The sequence below is a fragment of the Pteropus alecto genome, unplaced genomic scaffold (genome assembly GCF_000325575.1).
Source record: "Pteropus alecto unplaced genomic scaffold, ASM32557v1 scaffold86, whole genome shotgun sequence".
Classification (NCBI taxonomy): Eukaryota; Metazoa; Chordata; class Mammalia; order Chiroptera; family Pteropodidae; genus Pteropus; species Pteropus alecto.
Genome location: NW_006442109.1, coordinates 27,865,609 through 27,879,255, shown reverse-complemented (window position 1 = coordinate 27,879,255; position 13,647 = coordinate 27,865,609). Strand labels below are relative to the sequence as shown.

Here is a 13,647-nt window from a genome sequence, read left to right as displayed (position 1 = left end):
AACAATAGGTTAGAATACCCAAAAGAAATGAATTTGTGTCACACCAGAAAGAGGTAGTACCCAGTGGTATGTTGCAGGGCTCTTTCAGTTATTTCTCATTCTTTTCACTAGTGACTTTTCATTGAAGTTGAAATAAGCAAATATATCGAGTTTCTGATTGACTGTATACTTGGAAGCATAATGAATATAGGAGATCACAGAATCAGAACTAAAAGAGATCTTGATAGGCTGAAAAAAGTTGGACTTAATCTAACAAAATGAATGTTACAAGGGATAAACTAGAGTGCTGTGCTTGGGTCCAACAACATGTATGAACAAGATCTAAGGGTAAATCTCAAATGAAGCCACCATACACTGTGACTACCTGGCCTGCAGCACCCTCACCCCAAAGTAATGTATTATCAGGCCATAAGAGTAGAAATGTATTATTTAGAATGTGAATAGTGGTGAGCCTACTGTGTGCTAAAGAGAACACATCTTGGGAACCATATTTCATTTTGAATCCCAGAGATATAATAGAGCACATTTATAAGAAAGTAGCTATTAGTTTGAAGGCACCAAAAACCATAAATCATTATAAGGAATTTTTTTTTTTTTTTTTGTGGTAAAAAACACATAACAAACTCTAGACCCACTAAACTCTCCTTTTTACCCTTAAGGAAGATTCTGAAAGAATTTGGCATAAAGTTAAAAGAAGGTAAGACTGAGGTGGGGGAGGAGGGAAGAGAATACAGGGTAAAGGGAGTTAAATATAGAGGAGTTGGGGGAGGATGAACTAGGTCAAGGGGATCAAATAGATAGTAGCTGAAGGAAACTGGGTTCTGGGTGGTAATCACAATAGAATATATAGATGTCAAATTATAATGTACACCTGAAAATTATATAATTGTATTAACCAATGTTACCCCCAATAAACTTAAAAAAATAAATAGTTCTAACTTTAGATAAAGAAGGAAAGACTGTGGGTTAGAGATTTAGCTTTAAATATATGAAAGTCTCGTGTAGAAAAGAATTTATGCAGCGAGGATCATGGAGATATTTCAGTTCAGCAGAAGGAAAAAATTTTTTAAAAGATAAATCCAGCTCACATATGGATAAGGGCTGCCTCAAAAAAAGGTAGTAATTCCCTGTTCCAGGGGAAAAAATGGGCATTTTGTAGAACGCCGCTGCTTAACCCGGGGTCTATAGACAAAGGAGTCTGTGAAGATGGGAAGGAAAAATATATCCTTTTTTCCCAGCCTCTACTGAAATTTGGTATTTTTTTCATTTATGAATGTTGGCAACAAACCAGAGCAGTAATAGCAGTACCTGTGGCTCTGACACCAACAGAAATCAGACATATTTATTTCACATTACAATTGTTGCAAATACCTCAGTTTGTCATTTGTGCTTATCAGTAGTTCAAAATTATGATATTTCTTTGACCTAACAGTATGGCGGTTCCTCAAAAAAATTAAAAATGGAATTACTGTATGATCCAGCAATTCCACTTCTGGGTTTGTACCTCAAAGAATTGAAAGCAGAGTCTCAAAGAGATATTTGTACACTCATATTCATAGCAGCATTGCACACAATAGCTAAAATGAGAAAGCAGCCCAAGTGTACATCAATAGATGAATGGGTAAGCAAAATACATGAAGTGGAATGTTATTCAGCCTTAAAAAGGAAGAAAATCTGACATATACTGTAAAATAGATGAATCTTGAGGACATTATTCCACTTACAAAAAGACAAATACTGTATGATTCCACTAACATGAGGTACTTAAAGTAGCCGTATTCATAAAGACAAAATATAATGGTAGTTGCCAGGGATGGGGGAGGGGAGATTGGAGAGTTATTGTTTAGTAGGTCTAGAGTTTCAGTTTTACAAGATGGAAAGAGTTGTGATGAATGCTTGGATGGCTGCACAACAATATAAATGTATTTAATACCACTGAACCGTACACTTAAAAAATAGGTAAGATGGTAAATTTTGTTATGTGTGTTTTACCACAGTAAAAAAAGAAACAAAAAAGTAGTAAAGTGAATTGAACCCCTTGTAGTTTTTTAAAGTTTCTACATTATGAACCTTTCAATCAGCGAGCAATTAATAGTAAGAAAAGAAAAAAATTATACTTCATTAGCTTTGTATTCCTATGGCTTGATTCAGATATTTTATGCAACACATACATAGAGTTATTTTTTTTTTGTAGTTAATTTCCTTTATAAATTGCTATGATTTTAGTGCATTAATTCACACTGACCCTAAAAGAAATATTCCAAATAGCATTAGTGTACTTGGTATTTACTTGGTATGTCACTTTGGATGCCTTCATCAGACGCATCTGGCTTCAACAATAAGGATACGTATTATCGCACCTGACAAGTCAGGTGAGACAAGTGTCAGGGTTGATTTTGTTATCAAGGACCCAGATTTTTTCAGTTGCTCTGTTTTGCCATCCTTCGGGTCTCCTTCATCCAAAGACATAGCTCCTCATGGTTACATGATGGCTTTCAGTGACAATTGGGCTATGTTTTCATCTGACAGGGAGGAAAGAAAGACAGAGACAGAGAGATAGAATTCCCTCCTGATGCTGTGGATGAGATTCTGTTAGGAAGGAAGAAGGTCTGAATGCCACTTTAAATGTCAAACTTTAGGATGATATAGAATAACAAAATGCTGTGCAAGTTATGCGTGGTTTTTACCATTACTTTAGTCTTTGCTTTCAGATCCACTTTGACAGGAAGCTGAAAATGAATTAGAATTCTGTTGTAGTGTAAATGTAGGAATCACATTCTTGTAAGTAGACCATAAATGAAACCAAAGCTGCCTACAGGAGGAGTCGTGGATGTCTGCTTCTCTACCTGTATATTGGTTCTCTTTGAATTTCCCACAGAGCTGTGGAGGCAGCAAGATGGCACCTCTTGTTGTAGACTGAGAGCAACTGAACATCATACATCTAGTAACACATTTGTCAGTGAGGCACATTTACCTTCCATACTTAAAAATGCGGGATTCTGGAACCAAATTTGTTTACGGTCCCTCTTCTGCATAGAATAGTCTCTCCAGGAATTCTGAGAGCACATTCATCCTCTTTGTTATTTTATGCCACAGTGAACGAATGACAAGTGCAACCAGCAAAGCTTAACTGTATCTATGTATGCACAGGCCTAAGCACACATAGTACTACTGATCTGTCTGTCTCCCAGGAATGGTTCCTTATTCTTCTATTTAGATCAGAGAGATTTTAATGGCTTACAAGAAAGATGAACTGCCTTACAATGCTTGAGGGCATGTAAGTAAGGGAGAGGTCTATAACCTTCCCTTTCAATGTTCTAATTGTCCTCTTAAATGGTCTAAGTTTTTTTTATAACATATAATGAATAATGTGGGAAAGAAGGAGTCTACATAAAGATATTTTATTTTCATGATGAGGAATATTGGCGAAGTTGAGTTTGGGAGAGTAGCCAAGAAGAAATAGTGAGCAGCATTATTCATAATAACCAAAAGGTAGAAGCAGCCCAAGTGTCCATTGACAGACGACTGGATATACAAAATGTGGTATTTACATACAGTGGAATATTCAGCCTTAATTAAAAAAATTCTAACACATGCTACAACATGGATGAATCTACTTATGCTAAATAAAATAAGCCAGACACAAAAGGTTAAATATTATTTGATTACTCTTAAATGAGGTTCCTGGAGTAGTCAAATTCATAGAAAGTCACCAGGGGCTGGGGACAGGGAGAAGTGGGAAATTATTGTTTAATGGGTCAGAGTTTCAGTTGGAGAATATGAAAAAGTTCTAGAGATAGATGGTAGTAATGGTTACACCATAATGTGAAAATACTTAACTATACACTTAAAAAAGGGTCAAATGATAAATTTTACGTATATTTTACGTAATCGTAGTAGTAAATCGTAGTAGTATATTTTACTACTACGATTTTTTAAAAAAGAAGTAACAGTGATTAAAAGGTAAAGGTTTGACTAAGATTATTCATTTGGTCTTTTATTAAGCTAATGTATGAGCAATTACTATATGCCTGGCACTATTTTAGGCCCAGAATACAATGATGCATAAATCAGAAGGTCTTTGCTTTTTCATTGAGCTTATGATATAATAAGGGAGACAGACTATATGGGAAAAGACAAATGAATAAACAAGATTTATGATCATGGCAAGTTTTGTGCAGGAAATGAATAAGGTGAGACAAGAAAGTGATAGGGGGCTGTCACCACTTTAGAAAGGGTAGTCAAAAAAAAAAAAGGAATGACCAGTGAACTCGAATGAACCAACTCTGCAAAGAACAGAAGAGATCTAGGCAGAGGGAACAACCAGCATAAAGACCTGTGGGTGGAGATGAGTACTTGGTGTGTTCAGAGAACAAGGAAGCATTATCAAGAAAGAAGTGAGTGATAGGAGAGGAAGGCAGAGAAGTGATGGCAGGTAGATGACATTGAGTTGTTACTGTGTGCCAGGTACTATTTAAAGTGCCTTTCCAATACTCGTTCTGTCCTCATAACCCTATGAGGTGGGGTTATTGTTATTTTCAGGCAGCTGAGGCAAAGAGAGGTTTAGTAACTTGCTCATATTCACATGGCTGGTAAGCATCAGAGCCAGGATTCAGCAGAGCTGGAGCCTTAACCGCTGTACTGTATTGCCCTGATATCAAGAGTAGGAGCTCAGGGGAGTGGTCCAATCTGGAGATGCACATTCGGGAGTCATTAGCATTAAATGGCATTTGAAGCCATGGAACTAGAGATGCGGGCAGGCAGCTCTGGAGACTAGAGTCCACATTATAGGACCAAGAATCAGGAAAGGGAGAGGAGGTAAGAAGAGAGAACCTAACAAAATGGCTCAGTCATTTGTACATTTGACCATTCATTATCGTGGATAAAATGTTTCAGCTGATTCAGGGCCAGAACTGACTGACAGGAGTCCAAGTCAGTTAAGAAATAACTACTATTGCTACATTTTTTTTTTTAAAGGCCCTATTGAGTGATCTCTCTAGTTACCCCTCTGCTGGTGTTTATTCTGCTCAGGCTGCTATAACAGGATACCATAGACTAGGTAGCTTAAACAACAGACATTTCTCACAGTTCTGGAAGCGAGGAAGTCTGAGGTCAGGGTACCAACATAGTCTGTTCTTGTCAATGGCCCTCTACTGGTTTATAGACAGCCACCATCTTGAGGTAGGGGGATGTGGGGGGCAGGGAGAAAGAGATCTCTTCTCTTTTTGTAAGGACATTAATCCCATCACCAGAGCCTCACCCTCATGACCTAAACTAACCCTAATCACCCACAAGGGCACCACCTCCTAATAGCATCACATTGGGAGTTAGGGTTCCCACATGAAATTGAAGAGAGGAGTGTACACAAACATTCATTCCATGGCAGCTGGGTTTCAAGTATTAGTAGTTCAGTACAAGTGGCCAACAGATATATGAAAAGATGTTCAATTTCACTAGCTATGGGGGAAATACAAATCAAAACCACAATGAGATACTACCTCACACCTATTAGAATAGCTATTATCAATAAGACAAGAAATAACAAGTGTTAGGATGTGGAGAAAAAGGAACCCTCATACACTGCTGGTGGGAATGTAAACTGGTACAGCCACTATGGAAAACAATATGGAGGTTTCTCAAATGAAGAGTAAGCTGTATGGCCTAGCAATCCCTCTTCTGGGCATCTACCTGAAAAATTTGAAAGCATTTATTCATAAAGATATATGTACCCATATGTTCAGTGCAGCATTATTCATGGTAGCCAAGACATAGAAACAACCTGAGTATCCTTCAATGGATGATTAAATAAAGATGTGATACATATATCTGATGGAATACTACTCAGCCATAAGAAAAGATGAAATACTGCCATTTACAACATAGATGGATCTTGGGAGTATCATGCCAAGCAAAATAATTCATAAAAGGACAATAACCATATGATTTCACTCATACGTGGGCTATAAAACAAAGCAACAGACTCATAGACACAAACAGTACACTGGTTTACCAGAGAAAGGCAGTGAGAGAAGGATGAAGAGGATAAAGGGAGTCAAATATATGATGAGGGAAGGAGACGACTTTGGGTGGTGAGCATACAATGCATATACAGATGATGTATTATATAATTGTACACTTAAAATTTATCTAATGTTATTAATGTCACCCTGATAAATTAAAAAAAGAAAAAAGAATTAGCAATTCTGGCTTCTGTAAATACTTTGGCAGAAAGAGACGTAAGTGTTTACTCCAGTTACCCTATTAAGAAATTCAGAAATAGATATTTATGGGTTATAGAGCAAACAAGTTTCTATCCTGAAATCATCCTAAAGGTAGCTTAGTAGATAACACATTTTATGGTATTTTAGAAAGATGAGAGCAAATGCAGGAGAGAGAGAGAGAGAGAGAGAGAGAGAGAGAGAGAGAGAGTGAGTGAGTGAGTGAGTGAGTGTGTGTGTGTGTGTGTGTGTGTGTTTTAGTTTGGGGACTATATTAAACACATTCCTTTAGGAACCCTTATGATCCTGTCTCCTTTCCCTTAGACTCCAAACCTTAAGCATATAAATTCTCAAGTTTGGTAAGGATAATTATTCAACCAAATAAATTAAAGAGAACAGGCAAACATCAGAGAAAGTCTCTCCCAGTTAACTTACTCCTTCAGAATTGTAGTAGGACCTTTCAAAGAGCAAATTCGATTTTTAAAAGATGTTTACTTTGACTTTTAGTGGACTCATTCCTTTTGCGGGGGAGGGTTGATGTTTAAACTTAGTTATTCATCCATGTTCTCGTGCTTTTGTACCTAATATTAGCTCGGCTTGAAATGGCACTCATCATCAGACTTGTTCAAATGTTACTTGAATCAGAAAGGCATATTTGCCATATGCTTTGTCCCCTTGAATTTCAGATGTGTGGCAGCCCTTAGAATGTGTTAAAGTGAGTAGTGTGTGTTGCTCTCCTCTACTAGATCATGAGTTCCTAAAGACAAGATATAAATCTGTATATCTTAACTCTAGATGTATATATTCATAGCACCCTACTGAAAACCAGAAATCTTAGGGGCGTACTTGAAGTGATTCAAAGTCTCAAAACCACACTAAAATCAGCTATAATTGCAAGGCAGTCACTTTCTCAGTGTGACGATTTCACACGGTGCCTATAAAATCATCCAGTGTTGTCACACTATTTACTTGGTAGCTTTTCAGCAACATAGTACTGTCTGAATGATTTTGCTCTTCTGAATTCTCATATATATGGCTTTCTAGAAGACTTGCCTATTGTTAAAAGAGAAAGAAACACGAAGACCAGCAAATTCTTGGCATTTTTATTTGAAACTGAAATTCTTTACCTTCAGGACTTCCAGGTGATAGAGAATTATTTGAAATTTGGCACAATTTTGCCAAAGTGGCCATTTTTACAGAGCAATACTTTGTGTAGTCAGCTGTTTGGTACCTGTATGGCTCCTATTGTTAGCTCCCCCTGAGTGGTGCACAGTAGACTTAAGGGGTTGTGTGAGATGGCCGAATTTACAGAACGACATATGGTCTGTTAAAAAAAAGAAGAAGAAAAAGGACAGTCAACTTTGTGTTAAGTTTTCTGATTTGTTTGAGGAGGGGCCCATATTTCACCAAAGCTAAGATACTATTACTTATGAGAGTCATCTCAATTTCTTAAATGTTGCAGTCTTTGAAAGCTCTAAGTAATGGCAATTGCTCTTGGAAAAACTATTAATTCACTCTCAGTTTTCTGTCTTTTACATATTTAGTTCCTTGAGAAGGGACAAACACTACTGAATCTCCACTAACTTCTTGCTTTTCCCTACTAGTTGCTTTTCGACTATATGATTTGGATAAAGACGACAAGATTTCCCGTGATGAGCTGTTACAGGTATGTGGGAGAGTTCCCATGCACACAGATAACTTGTGTTTGGGTCCTGCCTACTTATTCTTGTGGGTAGGAATTGTTCTTTCCTTCAGTAAGCATTTATTTAACATCTGCTATGTGCAGAGTCCTGTCCTAGATATAAGGCAGAGCAGATGACCTGGGGAAACTTGAAATGGTTTATTGAGTTCTCACAGACAGATGTCTCCACTATTTAAAAGCTAACTAAGTGTCTTTTAGGTGTTGGCTGGCAGAGCTATAATATGCAAGATGATTTAAATTAAATAGTTCAGTTATTGTCAGTCTATCGGCAACCAGGTAATTCTGATGACACTTAGATAATTATTGCTGTTTTGTCTATCCTTGGACTTGACATCAGAGTTAAGGAGCTGCTGCTAGGCTGGTGCAACTGAGCTGACTGCTTACTGTTCTTTGTTGCTACCTGTGGACATTTTCCTGTCTTCTAGATGTGATTGTCTCTTCATCCTATTAGCATTGCCCTTCTGTTCTTCTTCTCTCCCCTCCCCTAAATACAAGTTTAGAAGGGGAGAAAATTCTTTTTTCTTTTCAAAATATTTATATACCTGGAGGACCCTAGGAGGCTAACACATTCAGGAATTTCCATGGGAAAATTTCTCTATTCCAAGATACAACACAAAAATTAAGTGGTTTCCATTCTCCCTGAAGTAAATCTGAACTTATTCAGTATCTTGAGAAATCTTTTAAGTTGAAAGTTACTCAGGCCAGATTAAGGACCAACCCAAAAACTGAAATGGTCCACAGGTCAGTGTTAATGTCCTTTGCTTTTGAGTTGGGGATATCTTTCTTTAGTAAGAAGAATTTATTTAAATTGCTACATATAGGCTTCTGAGTTCTGAAGAAAAAAGGTGGAGGCAGTCACTCTATAGTTACATGTTTTCACTTTCTGGCCCAGATCTGGCTGCCAGAAATTTTTTTGTTTTGTTTTGTTTTGGAGTGGAAGGTTGATTTATTTTCTATTATTAGGATAAAAAAAGCCTGAGGCCGGGAGTGGGAAGGAGATCATGTGGCCAGAGTGCCAGTCAGTGTCAGTAGAATGTTTATCAGGCCTGAAATGACTTTGGGACAAATGTGCTCATGAACTGTTAAGGTGTCAGAGAACTAGTTTGATCTTAGCAAGAAGATGATATGAACTATCCGGAGTGAGAAGAGAACAAAGTTTACCTTTCTAGATGCTGCCATTTCTAAAATGTTTGGTGACATGCAGTTCTTTTCAGTGGATGTTAAAAAGTTTGTGGTGAGTTTATTTTATCCTGAGGAAAGTTTGAGTGGTCATGTTTTTCTAGTATGATTTTTATAAAAGTCCTTGTTGAACTTTAGAGGGATAGATGTGTTCATTATCTTAATTGTGATGGTTTTACAGGTGTGTACATATGTCAAAACTTATCAGATTGTAAATTTTAAATATGTACAATTTAAATATGTAGTTTATTATATATCATTTATACTTCAATATAGTTACTATACTTATTTTATGAGGCTAGTATAACTTTGATGTGAAAACCACATGAAGACTGTGCAAGGAGATAACAGCACAATCTCTTTCATTCACATAGATATACAGACCTTAAAATATCAATACATCGAATCCAGCAATATATAAAAAGGATACTATATTATAGCCAAGGTAGGTTTATATCAGGAGTTGAAAGTTGGTTTAAAATTAGAAAATCAGTGAATATATTTTGCTGTTAACATATTAAAAAAGAAAGTCTTAGAAAAACAGAGATAAAACTTTCTTAAACTTGATAAAGGATATATATACACAAAAATCTTACCAGACATTAGCCACAATAAAAGCCCTATTTGCTAATAAACTTCTGATTAGAGCTATAAGTGACACTATGTAGAAGTGGAAGGTGCACTGGCGTGAGGTCTGGGCAGACAGCTCAGAGCCTTGGTTGCTGAGACCTGTATCAAGCCACTTCTGGACCCTCACATTTTCATTAACAGACTAGATGAGTGATTTTTAAGAAATCACCCCCTTGTACACACACAGCATACATGTACAATTCAATTTTATAATTCTAAAACTAAAACACTTCAGTGAATAATTGGACTGAGATCTGAAAAAGCTCCTGCTTTTTGAGGTTGGATTTGCCTAGTTGGCCACATACAATCAGGGAAGATGGCAAATGGCTTAGCCATTTTTTATTTTTGCTAGCATTGCCTCTTTCTGTTAATCTTTCATTTTATGTACATTTATGCCCAAAATATACAACTTCCAGTTTTCAAGAATTATGAAAAAAAAAATGACCAGTGTTGATGCAAATCAATATTTAAGCCCTTTTTTCTTTTCAGAAAATCCTGTAATTTACATTTTAAAAACTATTTCATTAGAGAAGAATGTAAAGGAGTGAGGGAAAGGAAGGCCTGTGAACAGCTGGGCTAGAAGGCCTTTCTTTCCTGTCGAAAAGCTCAACTCTTACCTTTTGAAGACAGGGATGGCTGACTATTGTCTAAGATTCGTAATTCATATTGTCTAAGATTCGTAATATCATTAGAGTTGTTTATTTTGCTTAAGGTTGCAATTCTCAAAGTATATGCACACGCTAAAGATGTTAGGAGAATTGGCGGCGGGGGTTGAGAGGTGTTATGTTTGAGATAAATTTAGTGAAACTGTTAATTTCTCTTTACTGCAGTTCTCACAATCCTTTAAATGTGCTTTTTATTTTTCTAGAGAGGAGGATTTAGTATTTAACCCTTCAAGGATCTTAATATTTCTTGGCCATACTTTAGGGATAGCAGGCTAATGCTCTACCTGAAAGAGGACTGCATGTGGGTGGGATTCCAGAAAGCCCTACCAAATTAACTAAAACCAATAAGGAACTAATTTGCCTGGTGCAACAAGAAGTCTAGGGGTAGATTGTCCAGATTGGTATAGTACCTGAATGATGTCCAGGAGGCAAGCTTCTATATTCTTGTTCTGGCAACCCTAGTACATGTGACTTTTGCCTCATGGTACCACCAGACATTCTGTCTACATTTTAGCCAGGAAGAATAGGGAAGAACAAAATGCAAAGGGCTGCCCCTAAGTGAGGCTTTACTTTTCTATTTAATGACCTTGCAAGAGAGTTCTGTTCATGGCATTATCTAGAGTGGTCTAGATGAGAAAATAAAGTGTTTCAGCTCTCTGGCTGTTGTATTTGAGGACATCATAGGAAAAGAAGATTGGGGTAGCATTGTATTTAGTCTTAGTAAAAGAGCCCCCCTGTAATTCCTGGCTCTTGGTCCTGCAGGTCCTACGCATGATGGTCGGAGTGAATATCTCAGATGAACAGCTGGGCAGTATTGCAGACAGGACCATCCAGGAGGCTGATCAGGATGGAGACAGTGCCATATCTTTTACAGAATTTGTTAAGGTCAGTCAGTCACCTCTTAGTTTGAAAAGTTAAATTCTGCTGCACAAGAGGGAGGGAGGAAAAACATTCAGGTAAGAGCTTTGGACAATAGCTCCTTCATGACTGTAATTGGTTTTTCCCCCCCAGGTTTTGGAGAAGGTGGACGTAGAACAGAAAATGAGCATCCGGTTTCTTCACTAAAGGACTGAGATCAAACTGTTTCGTGCTTTCTAGTATTTAAGAACTGGAACCTGAGAATCCTCCTGTCCACCAACCCCACCTCCATTCCATCATTCCCCTTCTCCCTAAGTACCAAGGCTGTTGCATGATAACTCAGATATGTTCTATCAACACAAACCTGCCTTTGGTGTATAAACAGGGCATTATAGAATGGTACACCTGGTCTATATCTGTTCAGTATCATTCACTGGTTATCTCCATTTCTAAATATTCCTAACCCTTCCCCCACCCCGGTTCTGCTACTGAATGCCTCATGTCCATCTAGTCTGAGAAAGTGAGAGAAGGAATTATGCCAAGAACTAACCAGCAAAGCTCTTTCACTGGATGTAGACTATAGCCATGCCACCGTCCCTCCAGCTAGGCTTTGGCATGCTCCTCCATCCTTTTTTGTATGTCCTTTGCTTCCTACTTCTCTTTCACCCAATACACCATTCACTTAGTCTTTGTCTCTCTGCTTTTTATTAAGCTTCAGCCCCCTCTGTTCTATTTGGCACTCCAAGCTATGCCTGTTCAATGAATTTCTGACTTGGCAGGATAGTTTGGTGGTCTGAAGGATTTTAATCTACTGTTACTCTTGAATGGTCTCTGGGATGTTGCCTTTCCAGGAGCTTTTCGATAACAACACTGCTCTCAGAAGAATGAGACCATCTCTTGGTCCCTTGCACTCTGCTGTGTCATCAAAAGGCCGTGGGCTAGAGATGTTCTTCTTGAAAGGTGGTGGCCTTGTTGAGAGATGTAGAGCCAAGTCTTTTCGGTGGCTTGCCCAGATCGCTCTACCTCTGGCTTCTGATTCTCAACATACATACCTACATGGCTACTTTTAATAGTACAGTGTTGTTTTTTCAGAAAATAGCCACATGCTGGCAGGTTGGCTTAGTTTGGGGACACCAATACCACCAGAATGGCTGCCCTGACAGTATGCTTGGGGACTTTCTCGTGGCTTTTTGAACAAGAAGGCTGGGCACCCTAAAAGCCTCACGTATTCCCACCTCTGCAGCATGGTTTATACCTCAGTGTTATGTGCCCTGGAATGTTTCTCACTTCACATTTCTAGGTAGAAAGATTAGTGTTATGGAAGTGCCTAACTATCCCAGTCCAAAAGATTTAAAGATTGTCCTCAGTGTCTTGAAGTTTTGTACAAAATTCTCTATGAATTTTACATTTGGCAAATGTTAATGCTGGAAGCCATAGTCAGCCCTTAATACAGGTCCAAAGCATTGAATGTATTGTATCATTAGCTGCCTAGTTACACTGACTTCCTAGCTCCTCTCAGACCACTGCTAATCCCTTAGAAACGAGGGGTCTGGCATTGGTAGCATAACCTGAGGTGGCATTACAGGCCTTTGCACGAGCCAGAGCAACTTCTCTGCCTAAGTCAGCTAAATGTAGACCTCATTGAATCAGGCTGTTGTCCTAATGTTGGTCATTTATGAGTCTGTTCATTCTTATATCTGCCCTTAGCTGATTTTCTGACTCATTGCTTGCTGGCTTGTTTCCTTGCTTTGGAAGGCTATCCAAGATGTATACACAATACTTTCAGAAGGGAACTGCTAAAACAAAAAACACCACAAAGGGATTGGAAAGAGGGGAACAGAGCAGTAGTCAGGCTAGATAACTTAAGTATAAATGACTGAGGAATTCTTGATGAAGTATCAGTCTGACTTTGTGATCAAATGATATAATATAGGAATTGTGTAAAGGGAAGAATAATCTGACATTGATTTGTTAGAGAAGTACTTCAAAGGCTCCTTGACTTGCATATTTAAAATTCCTAAGATTATGGCTTTTTCTTCCCTTTGGCTGTATAGCAAACTGTTTTAATCCACAGTTGTGCCTTATCGTTCCATTAAAACTGTATTCTATCCATCAATAAACACTTGTGGTTAAAACAATATAACTTGTTTGATTTTGTCTGTGTTTTATAAGAATTTTATATAATTCAATCACCTTCAAGTTTGAAATCATAAGCCATATGTCCTTTCCCTTAGTTATAAAGTAAAGATTATGATGATGATGATGGCAGTACCAACCTCATAGGTTGCTGTGAGGATTAAATCAGTGCCTGACATGCTAAACTTTATACAGATTTATTAACGATGGTTGGAAGTGATAGGTTGACAAATTCCAGCTTATTCTAATTATAAATAAT

At 37.8% G+C, this 13,647-nt stretch overlaps 1 protein-coding gene across 1 annotated transcript in view; it reads left to right on the top strand.

Moving 5' to 3' along the window:
- CHP1 (calcineurin like EF-hand protein 1) overlaps positions 1-13,392 on the top strand; it is a 36,001-nt gene extending 22,609 nt beyond the window's left edge. Inside the window, exons 5-7 of the mRNA XM_006920474.3 lie at positions 7,823-7,884; positions 11,157-11,279; positions 11,406-13,392. Coding sequence (XP_006920536.1) covers positions 7,823-7,884; positions 11,157-11,279; positions 11,406-11,459 — 239 coding nt within the window. The 3' untranslated portion in view covers positions 11,460-13,392. The remainder of the gene's footprint in view (positions 1-7,822; positions 7,885-11,156; positions 11,280-11,405) is intronic.
- Positions 13,393-13,647: the final 255 nt, after the last annotated feature.